General features: G+C 37.1%; 1 protein-coding gene across 1 annotated transcript; it reads left to right on the plus strand.

Moving 5' to 3' along the window:
• The first annotated feature begins 12,667 nt into the window (after positions 1–12,667).
• LOC145048093 (non-structural maintenance of chromosomes element 4 homolog A-like) lies at positions 12,668–15,031 on the plus strand. The gene is made up of 7 exons (XM_078996508.1): positions 12,668–13,129; positions 13,270–13,350; positions 13,595–13,847; positions 13,931–14,021; positions 14,104–14,320; positions 14,402–14,493; positions 14,578–15,031. The coding sequence occupies exons 1-7, from the start codon at positions 12,955–12,957 to the stop codon at positions 14,842–14,844; spliced, it is 1,176 nt and encodes a 391-aa protein (XP_078852634.1). The 5' UTR covers positions 12,668–12,954; the 3' UTR covers positions 14,845–15,031.
• Positions 15,032–16,228: the final 1,197 nt, after the last annotated feature.

The raw sequence follows: 16,228 nt of genomic DNA on the forward strand, positions 1-16,228 counted from the left end.
TGTAGTCGGCTGTCACAAACTTCGACCAATCCTTCGCTCTCAAGCAAAGCATGTTCAGCGTGAAACGAACCCTCAAATTCTCTAGAGAGGAGCAAATGTAAAATCATCCCTCAACATTACAAATCCATCTCATATTAGCAGTCAGATATTGGTTCCCATCAAACTCGGGTGGCTTCATGTTGTTGAACTCCTGGTACTACAATGAATCACCCCCTACGGTCTCGCAGCATCAACAAACTTAGTAGTGGCGACATAACGCTAGTAAAAAATCTCAATCAACATGATCTAAATAGACCCAAACATATTAGGAATAACCCCTCTGATTGTTATGGCCACCTTCACGACAACAATATTGTGGATCTCTTCATCACTGACACTCGGCCTCTCGAGATCGTTGAAGCCTAAACCTCGGGTAACCACCATACTAAAACACACAAGAAAACCATCAGAATCAGGCTAAAGCACATGTACAACATCCACACACTCCTACAAGTTCCCCAGTTCCTTAAGATTTCTCTCTGAACTGCATACGAACCCAATGCATTTAATAGTACGGGCCTAATACTACCTTCTACACCAACCCGTAGTTGTATCGAGTCATCCTCTCGATACCCTAAGTCACAAGGAATCTGTTACCCCATATCAGATATACACTCGCACTTCGGGTTCCTTAGAACCATGACTAAGCATCTAGACACTGAGAGACTGCCCCCGAGCATTGCTCCGCCTCATGAGATCTCCGTTGCCCTCGCCATTTTCATTATGCATGCTAGTTGTAAAAAATACGAGACTCGATAGACATTCAAATAAATGATTCTACCTCAAATCCACAACCAAACAAGGAACAAGAAGAAAGGCTAAATCAGACATTATAAGGTTATAAAATCCTAACTATGTACAATTATACAACATAAACCAAGCAAATATCAATGACATGCAATTGTATCAACTCATAGAATATCACTAACAAGCATGCAATTGTATCAACTCATAGAATATCAACTCGACACTACTCATAATATAAATTGAGTTATTTAAGGAAACTATTGCTTGAGCTCTGGTTGATTGTACACACTGCTACATTGGGCTTTCATTCAGTAAAAAACTTAATATCTTTGAAAGTCTTTTATGAAAATATTCAAATCCTTAGTTTGAGTTTGGAATTACCCTAGATTCCATTCAGTTACCTCAAAACATGGCTCTGATATCAAACCGTAACACCTCAAATTTTAAACCAAATTTTTTGCTTTTACATTAACAAAACATTGTTCGCAAACCAAGTCAACAAAAACATAAGTGTCAAATACAAATCCTCATCACAAAATATAAGAGTATCTCAGAGTGTCTAGGTAACAAATATCCCACCGAGCGTGTATAATCTGACCTTCGCCTTATTGCGATCCTCATAAGTACCGAAAACCCCTAATCAATAATTTTAAGCACAAAGTTTAGCGGCTTTCCCAAAGTACCAAGTACAAAACAACATAAATAAATAAATAATTATGGGTTACCAGCCATCTTCGGGACTATCAACAATCCCAGTGGGCAACAACACGCCTTATGGGTTATCAACAACCCTGGAGACTATCCACAATCTCAGTCACACATAAACGACATCATACAAAATAACAATTAGACACGTATGGTCATCACAAATATAGTTATTCTACCACACATGTAAGAATAATTGAAGATACTCGCCTGATACTGATGATAAATAAATCTCGCCCCCGAACTGTCGGAACTAAACTCCGCCTAATAACACAACAATTAACCCTGATTAATAATTAAGGTACAATACTCAACTCACAAGTCCAAAACCCACATCTACCTCCTTAAGGCAAAAAGACCATGTTGCCCCCCTCCCATGGTCCAAAACTCTAAATATTAACCAAAGGTCAAAAGTCAACAAAAGCCAACAGCCTAATGCGTATGTTCGGCATACTCTCCTCCTACGTGGGCCGTACTTGAGAACCAGGCGGGGTTGGGGTCTCACATGGCTACGTTGGGCGTAGCCAGTAGTACACCGTCTGACCCCAAAACAACTCCAAAATGGTCTTAAACATTAAGACATGCATCCAAACACATATCTGACCTTCTTAGAATGCCTTAATCCATGAAGTCTAAAACTTTAAGTCTTTACATGGCTAGAAAAGGGCTTGAACCTTAAAAGTCTAACTTAATCCATGCTCACCACCACCAAACTGTTGAATGGATAGAAAGGGACCATAAAGCAACCATTTTTATGAATCTACAAGACCTACCATGCATGAAAAGGACAACTAATATGCCCTAGAGTGCCCCATACTCATAAAGATCCAAACTTTGGGACAAAAAGCTCATAAAAACCCCTCTATGGAGATAAAAAAAAGGAACCACATCAAGGCATAGACTTTATACCTTCAAAAGATGCACAAGTAGGAGTTATTTCTGGATATGTAAGCTTGTAAGCAACACCTCATTCTCTAATAGCCTTCTTCTTCAACAAATAAGCACCAAAAATCACTAATAAGATTCAAACTCACACAACAAGGCTCATACTCAAGATTAGGGCTTATAAAGGAAGGTGGTTGATAAGGAATATCCAAAAGAGGCATAAGGTGATTTAAATAGGGGACCAAACCCTTAACATTTGGGTTTAAGGGCTGAGCTTGTACGCCCGACGTACCATATGTACACCCTGTTGGGTTTTGAGCACTATAACACTCATATGGTGCACATGCAACCCTAGATGCTTTGGATCTATGTTTTCTCTAATTGTACATGCATTTTCAATTTTCCAAAGCATACATCCTAACTAGCATACAATAAAGGGTATATAACATAAAACTATTTTTATTGAATACCTCTTGATGTAGGGTGTAGTGCTTGGCCTTTGAAAGCTTTATCACTTCAAGAGTGATGCCTCTAATGTGTCACAAACACCAAATGCAAGAGGAGGCTTGAGAGAATAAGTTACTTAGCACAAAATCAATGTCAAACTCTAAGAATGATGGTGTAAACGGTTTTGGTCATGCGGGGTTGCTTTTATAATGCTGGGGTTACATCTTTGTGAACCCTAATGACCTTTCATATTACTTAGAATCCATGGGTTAAACCTCCATGGACTATCCATGGACTATCATATTGGTTTATCCCATCCCAAATAACCATTGATCATTGGCCCACGTTATAAGAATAATTGATTTACATAATCAATCCCTATATATTTAATATGTCTTTTTTGACCACAAAAATAATTCTAAATTAATTATTGATCAATACTAATTAAATAATATGATTTCTTAATTAATATATTATACTTATAATATATTAATAAATCAAAAACAACCTTATTCTCAAAAGTCCATCATATCAAATTGCACTGATGAAGGCAACCCAAAAGGATCATGCTAAAATCGGTTCAAGTACATCCCAGTTATAGTTATGGGCTTAGACACCAAATCCAACATTCTCCCACTTAGATAAGTCTAATAACTATAACTGCCAATGCAACTTCAAAATCCGACTTAGCAATTATAGCTTTCAAAAGCCACTGTCTACTCTAACCCGGTTAGTGACGCGTCCTTTAGATAAAGGATCATATATATTCATCCGTTCTCAAGATATCTATGTGGAAAAATACATGGAACATATCATACTTATTGTCCTGCAATTTGTTTCTCGATTTTCGATGCTTCTGACATAGAACATAACAGAACACATCAATTTAGTTCTAACCGGGCCCGACACATAGTCAAAAACAGAATTGTCGAGGGGCCAATATATTGCTTTTAATCCTCTTAGTATAAATGGAACATGTAAACTTCGATATTATATGCTTATACTCACTACTCATCAAATCATGCACAACAACACATTTTATAACATCAAGTTACTAATGTGTTTTCATGCTAACGACCCTCCACCGGTCAAGGAAGCGGTGGGTGAGAGTGGACACCCATTAAACCACTATTTTATAGGCGGTAACCATTTTATAGGCGGTGGTGAGAGTGGATACCCATTAAACCACCATTATATGCTTATACTCACTACTCATCAAATCATGCACAACGACACATTTTATAACATCAAGTTACTGATGTGTTTTCATGCTAACGACCCTCCACCGGTCAAGGAAGCGGTGGGTGAGAGTGGACACCCATTAAACCACCATTTTATAGGCGATAACCTTATACCCCCCTTATAGACCGACTTCGTGAATGAGGCCTACTAACGGTAAGACTAACTTGTCTTATATATATATATGTATATATATGTATATATATATATGTATGTATATATATGTATATACATATATATATATATATATATATATTAAATTTATAATATTACAATGTACAAGGGTTGAATTTTAACTTTTAAAACTCTAGGGTTTGGAATTAAGTTTTACTGATGAGACTTTACAAATTACAAAACTTGAGGGCAAGTTTTGAAACTTGTCAAAACTATTGGTTTCCATAACTTATGAGTTTTTTTTTGCATTTTTAAAGAGGACAAGTTATGGAGGTCATTAAAATTCATTTAGATCAATCTTCAACAAAAAAAAAGTATCATATAATTCAAGATTGATCTAACTAAACTCATAAACATGATAATATCAAGTCAACAATTTGCAAGTAACTTTGTTTATCATATAAATCAACAAATATCTTAAAACTTTGACAATTATATTATGATTGGATGAGCATAATCACCACCATATCATATAAAACAAATTTAATGATGTAAAACGGTTTGTAGTAGTGATTCCAATCCAATTTAGGCCACGAAAACTCGAAATTTTGCAACCAGATCCATGAACTCGACAAGTACATGAACTGACGTGTCGATTTGCCCTTGTTACTAAGTGGACTCGGCGAGTTCATTAGTCAGAAGCTAGAAAATCCATTTTTTCAACTTTAAAAATTAACAAGCATCAGGTATAACAAAAAACAACCCTAGGCTCTGATACCACTGTTGGTTTTTGAGCACTATAACACTCCTATGATGCACATGCAACCCTAGATGCTTTGGATTTATGTTTTCTCTAATTACCCATGCATTTTATTTTTTCCCAACGCATACATCCTAACTAGCATACAATAGAGGGTATATAACATAAAAACTAGTTTAGATGAATACCTCTTGATGTATGGTGTAGTCCTTGGCCTTTGAAAGCTTTAGAACCTCAAGTGTGATGCCTCTAATGTGTCACAAACACCAAATGCAATAGGAGGTTTGAGAGAATAAGTTACGTAGCACAAAATCAATATCAAACTCTAAGAATGATGGTGTAACCGATTTTGGTCATGAGGGGTTCCTTTTATAGTTATAGGGTTACATATTTGCGAACCCTAATGACCTTTCATATTACTTAGGCTCCATAAATTAAATCTCCATGGATTATCACATTGTTTTAGCCCATCATAAATACTCATTGATCATTGGCACACACTATGACACTATAAGAATCATTGATTTACATAATCAATCCCCATATATTTAATTAGTCTTTTTTCACCATAAAATTAATACCAAATTAATTTTTGATCAATACTAATTAAATAATATGATTTCTCAATTAATATATTATACTTATAATATATTAATTAATCAGAAATAACCTTATTCTCAAAGTTCCATCCTATCAAATTGCACTGATGAAGGCAACCCAAAAGAACCATGCTACAATCGGGTCAAATACATCCCAATTATAGTCATGGGCTTTGACACCAAATTCAACACACCCAACATACTAGCATGGCTTCCACAGTCCATTCTCACGAGTACGTTGCACGTACCCACATGTAAGCCCAACATACGAGCTGAAATGTGAAACTTAACCACATGGGACCAAATGTGCAAACTTCATGTAACACCCTGTTTATAAAATAAATAAATAAATGCATAGAAGCCCTAAAATCAATAATATTTGAGCAAGGTGTTAGTTTCGAGGGTTAATTGTTACAATTTTAGAAGTTGGGAGTTAAAATTGTAAGTTCTGGATTTAATTTAAAAAGGATTTCAGAAGTCAGGGTGCAGTTGGTAATTAATGGACTTATATGAAAGGAAATTATGGGACCAATGGCTAAAGGGTAATTTCTATACTTGAGTTGAAAATGTTTCGAAAGGGAAGGGCTGTTATTGTCAAAATTTCATGAAGATTGGATGGGCACGGTATTAATCGGTGCCATCCGTTTTACTTCCGTTTGGAGCATCTAAACCCTAGACCAAGCAAAGACTTCAGCCGCCATCTCTCTCTCCTCCTTCGTTGATTCCGATCAGTTGGGTAGCCATCGTCTGCCACTGCTGCACCACCGATGAGCGCCATAACAGCGTTGCCGGAGACGTCATGAACAACACAGTTAATCGCTGAGGATCGATCTTTGGAGCAACGTTTGTCGTCTGTTGGGCATGAATGAACGAGAAACGGCCGGTAAGACCCAACCGCTACTCACCTCCTTTCCCTTTCGTTCTTTTCTGAGAACACGAAGCTACAATTGTTGTTGCTATCGGGTGACCCTCGGGTGTTGTTTTCTTGTTCCAGAACCATTGCCGCCATTCTTCTCTTCTCTTTTCGCTCCTTTCTCCGCCATGGGGTTGTTTCTGCTACTCCGGTAATGATCGCCACCCCGAAGGAACAGTCGAGTCTACATGGATTATCACATGTCGTGTTGAACTGAGAGGTGTTGTGGGATTGTTGCTGGCCGGAGTTCGAAGAGAAGAACCACCATGGCTGCCTGCCATGGTGGCCGCTGCTACTGCCGCTTTCCGGTGATGCTGTTGCCGCCGTGAGCCACCAAGCTGGTGGCTGGGGTGAACCTTTCAAACTAGAAGCTTGTTTGTGTGGGTTTATCTCAATGGAGAGGTGTGTGGGAGTTTATTTAGCCGGAAAAGCCATCACCACCACCGTGAGGTGGTGGCTGCCGCCAAGCACCGACGCCGACCACCATGGTGTGGCTGTGTGTGAGTAATTAGTTTAGTGTGTGGGTATGGTTAATTGAGATTAACCTTGTAAAATGTAACTTAAATTTTGGATTAATGAAAAGAATCAAAACCACCACCGTAAGCCGCCACAGACCACCACTACCCGAAGTGGTAGTGGGTGGTGCCCCTCAAGCAAAACCCTAATGGACCTAGCCAAAACCTTAATGGGCTTAAAGATTTATTTTGGGCCTATTGGGCCATGTTTGAGTGGAAAACCCTAATTGTGAGTAATTGGGCCTTAGACTTATTGGACCCACTTTTGGGCCATTGGGATTAGATTGTGAATTAAGCCCAAACTATTTCATGTCATTTATCAAGTAGAGTAAAGAACTTAATGGACTAAGTCCTTAATGAGCTAATTGAGAACATATTAATATTTGGGAATTTATCAGGGCACACGAGAATTATCTAATAAGTGAAATATTAAATAATAATCATTGGCATAAATTAATCTAAGCAATAATGGACTTAATAGATTAAGTCCTTAACGGATTAAGTCCCTAGTGGGTTAAATAAGAAACACTTAACCCTAGTTATCATTTGATGTGAAACCCTAATTTTACTTGGGTTTTGTATTGGGTCATCCAAGAATAATCAAATGGACTAGAGTAATTAGTTGGGCTTTAGGGTAAGGCCCATATGAAGGATTGGGCCCAATTTGGAAAATTGGGCCATAGATGGGCCATAGTTGGGGCCTAGATGGTTGTATGATATTGGGCCCTAGAATGATACATGTTGGACTGGACTGATCAATTGGGCCATATGATGGACTTTGATCCCTAGTTTACTTTGGGCCTATGGATTGGGCCTTGGGCTTGGGTAAGCCAAGCTAGGGGTAATGTAGTAATTATCCAAAGCATGTATTTTTAGTTATGTGTTAGAACCCAATTATTAATTGGGTGTTATTTGGTGTTGACAGTTCGGGAATCTGTCAGCCAACAGCTGGGGTGGAGTCTGCGGGACTTCAGCAGTGTGGGATTGTGTCTGCGGGACTTCAGCAGTGTGAGGTGAGTTTCCTTCCAGTAGGAACGGGTCTAAGGCCACAATGTCGGTCCGTTTAGTAGCAGTAGTTTCCGGACTTTGGTCCGATGCAGTTGTTAGTTTGTTTGATGTCTTCATGGCTCAGACAGGATTTATGTGTTAAGTGTTATGGGCTACGGTCTGACGTAGTATGCAGTATATGAGTTTATGATCATGTGTGTTGTGCTATTTGATATGTGTTTTTGCTATGCTATGCTATGCCCAGTCAGTTCCGGACTTCGGTCCGATGCAGTTAGTTCCGGACTTCGGTCCGATGCAGTTAGTCCCGGACTTCGGTCCGATGCAGGGGACAAGGTCCCAGTCAGTTCCGGACTTCGGTCCGATTCAGTTAGTTCCGGACTTTGGTCCGATGCAGGGGACAAGGTCCCAGTCAGTTCCGGACTTCGGTCCGATGCAGTTTCCGGGCTTCGTCCCGATGCAGTGGGCAAGACCCAATATGTGTTTATATGTTATTGTATGGTATGTGGTAGTTTGGGGGAGCTCACTAAGCTTCGTGCTTACAGTTTCAGTTTTGGTTTCAGGTACTCAGTTTTCAAAAGAGGATCTCGGGAAGATTGCAGTGCACACACCATTTGTTCAGCCTGGGATGTTTATACTCTGATATATTTGACAGTTGTTATAATATTTTGAGATACATTGCTTATGATTTCTATATGAGGTTTATTGACTATGGTTTTATCATTAAATTAAACGAAATTTTCAGACTGTGTTTTTGGGATGTTACACTTCAATTGGATTTAAGGGCTAAAATGGCAATACCTGATAGTCGTATGTTACAAAAGGACCACGAAACCAAAAAAAAATCGAGGTTTAGACTAAACCTTAGAAAGTGCATACCACATGGACCATTTTTGCAATTTTGTCTTATTAACACGAGACTCTCATGAAATATACTAAGACATTCATGCAAAATATTAACTTCAAAACAAGGATTAGCAATATTGCATGTTATAACGCGGAAATTTAAATTTGATTAATTTTGCAAAGAAACATGTAGATGAAATTTATATATATATATATATATATATATATATATATATATATATATATATATATAAGGCTTAAGGGTGCGGTTACATAGTATCACTCCATACAGGTTTGGCATCTCAACCTTAACATCATAGGGGTGTCATCCTTACTCTGCATCATTTTAAATGAAACATCCCAAACATACAGTCCATAATTTTTGTTTTAAATCATAAATAAAAACCATAAGTATCATTCGTCATTTAAAAATCATAAATCGATTATCTCATAAATGTTAGAAACAACTGTCAATATATCAAAATAGTATGTCAAAACATCAGAGTAAATCATCTCAGGCTAAAAGTTGTGGTGTGTGCCATGCAGTCATCCCGAGCTCTTCCCTTGTTAGCAGAAGTACCTGAAACCAAAATAGAAAACTATAAGCAAGGAGCTTAGCGAGTCTTCCTAAACTACAACGTACCATACACATAATCACATAATAGCATACATTAGGCCTTGCACACTACATCGATCCCCGCCCGGCATCGGACCGAAGTTCGGTTTACATATAACATATCAACAAGTATATAACATAAACATATAAGCATTCCTTTGGCTTGCCTCGACATCGGACCGAAGCCCATAACATATAACACATAACATATAAGTTAAACAGTCCTCGGGCTTGCCTCGACATCGAACCGAAGCCCATAATATATAAACATACACATGCAAGAATCACGAGGACATCAAAGCATACAAACATTCCTCGACCTTGCCTTGACATCGGATCGAAGTCCGAAAACATATGATCTACATCGGGCAAAACTCGACATCGGACCTATGTTCGACATATGCTAACATACATAAACGGGCGGACATTGGTGCCTTTGATCCGTTCCTACTAGAGGAAAACTCACCTCACAAGTTGGCAGCTGAATCTCTCGGTAAGGAAATCTCTATCAGCTGCTTCCGCGACTCCCCAGCTAACATCACCACAATAACACTTAATCAATATCCAAAATATTTCTTAGGGTGAAATGAGTACTTTACCATCGGTCAAATTCAACGTTATAGGCAAAGTCAACGTTCTGGGTTGACTCAACTCGCCGAGTTGACCTATCAACTCGTGGAGTTCTATAAGTCAAGAATCCCTGAAATCGAGATCCAACTCATCGAGTCATCCCCCTTACTCGCCGAGTTCCCTTGTTACTCGTAGTCGTGATAAAGCAAGTCAACTCGTTTAGTCCCTCCTCAGACTCGTTGAGTTCTACCTGGTATAGAATCAAGACAAATTGACTCAACTCATCGAGTTCCTCTATGGACTCGACGAGTTTCTCAGTTTATTTGGGCCTTCTTAAAAGATTAAGCCCCTACTCTTCATATCTAAGCTTCTTATCTCTCATGCACATTGAAAACGTCATTTTAAGGGTAATGTTTCCAACTTTACCCATTAATACCTCTATTTCATGGGTTTTGCTCAAACCCTAACCCTTTAGGAAATAGATCTTGGTCCACAAGCCATACATACACCAGACTAACGCACACCAACAAATATCTAGACCCAAAACACTCCATAAACACGTAAAGCTCCCACCTTTCATTCCATGCATGGCCGTTTGGAGCTTAAAAGGCAAAAAATGACTCCCTATGGCTTGCATAGGGCTTTAATGGTCATAAAGTTTGTACCTTTATGCCATGAAAACCCCCCATGATTCTAGATTTGAAAAGCATACTCACTTGGGACGTCAATGTCCCAAAGATCAAGATTCTTGGACCAAAAATCCCATGAAAAGATGATAAAGAGATCTAAGATGCTACTAGGCAAGTTTGAGACCTGCTTGCCAGAAAATAATGAGGAAGAAATTAAGTTTCTGGATCTACTATATTCCTCTTAAATCCTTAGCTTCTCGTTCCCCTCACAAGCTTCAAAACACACAAAGCTTCACTCACAAATGGTTCACGAGCTCACAATTGCATTAGCGTTTCCGAATATAGGGTGTGGGACTTGGAGGCTGGAAATGAGTTCATCAAGTGGGGATTAATATGCTTAAATAGGGTGCAAAACCTCAAATTTAGGGTTTCATTTTGGCAGCCGTACTCATCGAGTTGGGGGATCTCAACTCGTCGAGTAGGTTGCTTAAAAACCCGCGTCTCTTCTAATCTCCACTCGACGACTTTGGGGCTACCAACTCCTCGAGTTGCTTTATAAAAATGAATGAATTATTATTTAAATGCGTACCAAGGACCAAATGTTACATCAAAAATATTATTCTTTTGATACAACTATTATTCATCAACTAATTATAAATATAAATACAATATTAATTAAAATTGAGAATATTCTAGTAATTCATAAAAAAATTACATAATAAAAGTTACAATTATTTGTCATTATTGTTGTTGGTTTGCTTATTGTTGTATATATGTTCCATCAAATCATGATGAACATGTTATGCATATCACGTAACCGAACTTATATTATTCTGATAAAGCGTTGTTAGAAATCATGTTATATAATATGAATATATGATACCAACATACATTACGTCATCTATTTTTGTCGGTTCACATGTTCGTGATAGATTATGTGCCAACGGATCTTAAAGACTCCAAATTCTCATTCCGCATCTTTTGTTGCCATCTTTTGCAACTCTTTGAACATTTTTCATTTTCAACTTATGCACATCTAGACGAGTTGGCTATTGTAAAATACTCTATTATATAATATTAACAAACTAAAATCCATGTTTGTATTATGCTACATTTACTTCAACACAAGCACTATTGTGCCTTTCCATTATAGATGTCATCAAATATCTACAATTCACAAAGAATGTTAATGTAATCGGTAACACGAAAAAGTAAATGCCAAAACCATTTATCAATTGATGTCACTGCTTATACTATTATTGTAAAGACTCCATGATCACCTCATACATATTGACCTCACCATTTCATTTGGGCAATTCGCCCGCTCTGAATGCATATAGTCATCTATTCAAAGCATTCCATGGAAGCCATGTTTGGTTCCATTAATCAATTACAATTGTTCGTTATCATTATATGTATGTGAAGCGCGATGATACCATTACAAATTGTAACATCATTCTCATACATCCTTAAATACTCATCTGTTACTTTGACAGTGATATCGTAATGCCAAAAACAAATTACAGTTGTGCACTTTTGGAACAATGTAAAACTTGGCTATCTCTAGGATACTATTATCTTTTAGTTATAAGATTAAATTTGAAATGAAATTGTAGGATTGGTTGTATGAAATAAATGTCTATAAATAAGTTTTTATATTAGTGAACTTAGCAAAAAATTGACTTTTAGGCGTGATTGAGGTGGCCGGATTCACGTGACACCACGTCATGTGGAGTTGGTGTTTATGTCGTTGTGAGACCTCTCAACATCATGTAGATGATATGAAAGATATATCAATGAATTTGAACATCTTATAAAAATTGCTAAAGATGTGTATGATATATTAACAAATAAATTATTGATGACGATTTACATGAATATATAATCAAATAATTGTAAAACATAACAATATTTTTATATTTTTATGTGTCTCTTGAAATAAAAAGATAGAAGAGATCAATTAATTTTTGTGGAGATTTTGAGTTAAAACAAACTATGAGGGATTCATATTTATTTGGGATTTTTGGGGCGGAAAACTATAAATTGGGGGGCAGATGAAAAAACATCAAGACGATGGCGGCCCCCAATTTCGGTTCGTCAAAATTTTGAAAATTTTAGGGCTCGAATTTATATTTCGAACCGTCTTCCCCCTAAATACTCGATTCCTCAAAATTCTTCGGGTTTTCCCTAAAACCTAATCACTTATCAGTTGATTCCACAACCCTGTCGTAAATTCTAGGGTTTATTTACTTCGATTAAGTTGTTCCTTTTTTGCGAGTCTTTCAAGACGATTTGCTAATCTGGTATCGGCTTCTTTCTTCAATCATGGTTCGAAATGTGAAAGGCGAACCGAGTGGTAGCGGCAGTAAGATGAACGGTGCTAGTCGCAGAGACCGGGGAGAGAGTGATCATAACGAAGGGGATGATCAAAACGAGGGAAATGGATTGGAGCGCAGGGTTCTTCGGTCTCGTTATCTTGCTGTGAAGAATCTAATAAGCGGTAATCCCCGTTCATTTTGTTACGGTTTTTTATTGCTGTCTACTCCATCGTTTTTACATATTGTTTTATAGAACCTTATGAGATTCAAGTCAATCGTGAGGGGTTTTCATTTGCTTTCGTGTTTTTTGTTGTTGTTGCAGATAAGAGAGATGATATAACGAAGGCAGATTCGGAGAAATTCAGGTTCATTTTTGATGAAGTCGAATGCCTGCATCAACTTGGTATTTTATGCCACCATATTATTTCGTTGATGTGTTTAAACATATACATCATATACAATTAGCTCATTTTCTTGGTTTCTTATCACATTGTTCTATCTAATTTATGCCACCCCTAAGAATGATAACACTACAACCAACTAATAATTCTTAACCAGACATGTATTTTGAACAAGAATCTAGATAATTTGGTACACAATTAGTTTCCTGTGTTTCTGATAAACCATGTGTTCTGTTTTGTTTCCAGTTCAGAAGCCCAGGGAGCAAGTTGCTGATGCAGAAGCATTATTGGACATCACTAACACACTCATGACTTCTGTCAAAGCACAGAGTAATGAAGGAGTGACTCCATCTGACTTTGTATCTTGTATACTAAAGAACTTTGGTAGAATTGGTAGTGGAGGCGATGGTGCTGATGAAATTAGGAACTCTGTTAGGTGGAAAGACATTGGTATTGCAGTGTCTCATGTTTTTCTCAAGGCTGATGGATGCTGCACAATGTAAGTACCAATCTCTCTTCCTCTCTCTCTCTCTCTCACACACACACAGACATTATCTCTAAAGTTATGTTTGTGTAATACAGGCTTGGGCCAATGAACTCTGAGATCAAGCAACGAAAGGTTGTAGAGCATAGAAAGCGTGCAAGATTAACTGAAAAAGCTCGACCTGAAGAGGTAATGATGCTTACACTTCGAGACTTAATTTACATCTATGCATATCATATCAACACATGTACTTTCTATTGGTTTTTTGTAGCTTGCTTCAAGTGTTACAGAAGAGAAAACAGAAACTGATAAGAACATGTCAACCATGTTTGATGTGTTAAGAAGGAACAGAACTGTAAAGCTTGAAACTTTAGTCCTCAACAGAACATCATTTGCTCAAACGGTTGAAAATCTCTTTGCCTTGTCCTTTCTTGTTAAAGATGGTCGTGCAGAAATAAAAGTCAATGATAAAGGAGACCATTTAGTTTGTAAGTTTTCAACAAATAATATTTCCTCAAAAACCTTCTTCTATCAATTCATAAATCACTTATTTATATTGTTTCTTATAGCACCAAGGAATGCTCCAGCTGCTAATGCAGTTGCTTCTAAGGAGGTTTCCTACTCTCATTTCCTCTTCAGATTTGATTTCAAAGATTGGAAGGTAACTTCATAAGAATATCAGTTAACCCTTTTTACCTTTATCTGTAACTGTAATTTTATTGATGGTTGTGTGTTGGATTGACAGTTAATGTTGGATGCGGTTGAGGCTGGAGAAGAACTGATGCCACATAGGATTCCTGTTGACACGTCACCTAATTCTTCCCAAAAAGTAAATGAAAATGAAAATGGAAATGAAGGTGTTTTACCAACAACTCCGATTAGGAAATTTTCAAGGAACCGTGGTTTGGTTATACAAGAGAATACAGTTGTTGAAGACTCACCGGAAAGTGGTAATTCAGGGTCAAGAGGTGGTGGTGGTGCTATTCGTAAAGGGAAGAGGAAGGTTAGGTAAACTGTAAAGTAATATATCTATAGACACGTGGCATTAAGCCACTAATTCTGACTAGATTCTTAATACTATATCTTCTAAAAGTATGTTTTAGGTGTTTCTGAATTTATATTCAACATCTTGTTGGGTTTTACTTGTTATGTATATCTTTGAGCTTGAGCTATCCATTACATTTTATTTCTTGTTTGCAGAGATTTGTTTGTTGTTACCAAAAGTCTGAATGATTAAGAGTGCAAATTTCCAAATTTTATCATATTATCTTAAAGGGATTTAGGAATCCGATGTGCGATTTGGCAACGTAAGTAAGAAATTATTAGGATTCACCAAACTGAAGAGAGTAATAGATGTAGCAGTTATTTAGAAGCAAATTAAGTGAAGAAATTGGTTAAAACAAGTAGAGTCAAGCATTTGGGGCCATTGTTCAAGTATATTCTAACCTTAATGGTTAAAGATTGGTTAAAACAAGTAGAGTCAAGCATTTGTAGTCGGTGTTAAATATATGGCTTAGTAATCAGTAAGAATGTACATAAAATTATGTTGTATATGGTCTTAATTGTTACAAATTTGTCAAGAATAATCAACTTTGGTACCTAGGGTTCCTGACTTCTTGTGTAAAGGTCGTACTTGAAACAGATTATTAAGTTCTGAATCAAATGGGAGGTAAGGTAACTTAGTAAAGGTTTTGTAGTAATCTTGTTTAGGCTTACTATTGCAAGAAATTGGTTTAATTTGATCAATATAACTTTTTTTTTTTTAATCGATTCGCTTCATATATCCCCATTAACCCATTAGTTCTTTGAGTCTTCTTTACTATTTTGATTTATTTTCAAGTATAGTTGTTTGTTAAGTTCATAGACGTCTTATATAGATCTGTCTATGCTCTCCACCTTGGTGGTTGGCTGGTTCCATCTCAAATCAATTAGCCACGCCTTAAACCTCTAAATTCGACTCCTACTTATTTAACTACAACTTGAGTAGAGCATTTGGTCTCACTTTCCTTCCTATTACGCCTCTTAACACGAGTCATGGATACCCTCATATCCACTTTGTAGCTGGAAGGTTAGTAGTTATTTATCATGAAAGTAAAGTCTTTCAGACTTTGGCAGTCAACACAAAACGAAAATTAAGGTCCGCCATATATAAAATATCAAAAAAATAAAACAATTAAAGTTTTTCTAAATATTTGAGATTTTTTTGGCCTTTGTTTAACAAAAAATGGTACAAAACAAGGGCTTTTTAGTGAAAGAAGGTGCCAAAAGGGATTATTCTAGCAAAATAGAAATTTTTGGAGGGTATTTTTGTCAATTATGGGGTGGAACCCATCTCATGACTGTAACATTCCGTTTGAAATAGAGTAATTAAATAATAAATCCGGAACCCCAAGATG

Source organism: Lactuca saligna, chromosome 5 (genome assembly GCF_052625555.1).
Source record: "Lactuca saligna cultivar CGN05327 chromosome 5, ASM5262555v1, whole genome shotgun sequence".
Lineage (NCBI taxonomy): Eukaryota > Viridiplantae > Streptophyta > Magnoliopsida > Asterales > Asteraceae > Lactuca > Lactuca saligna.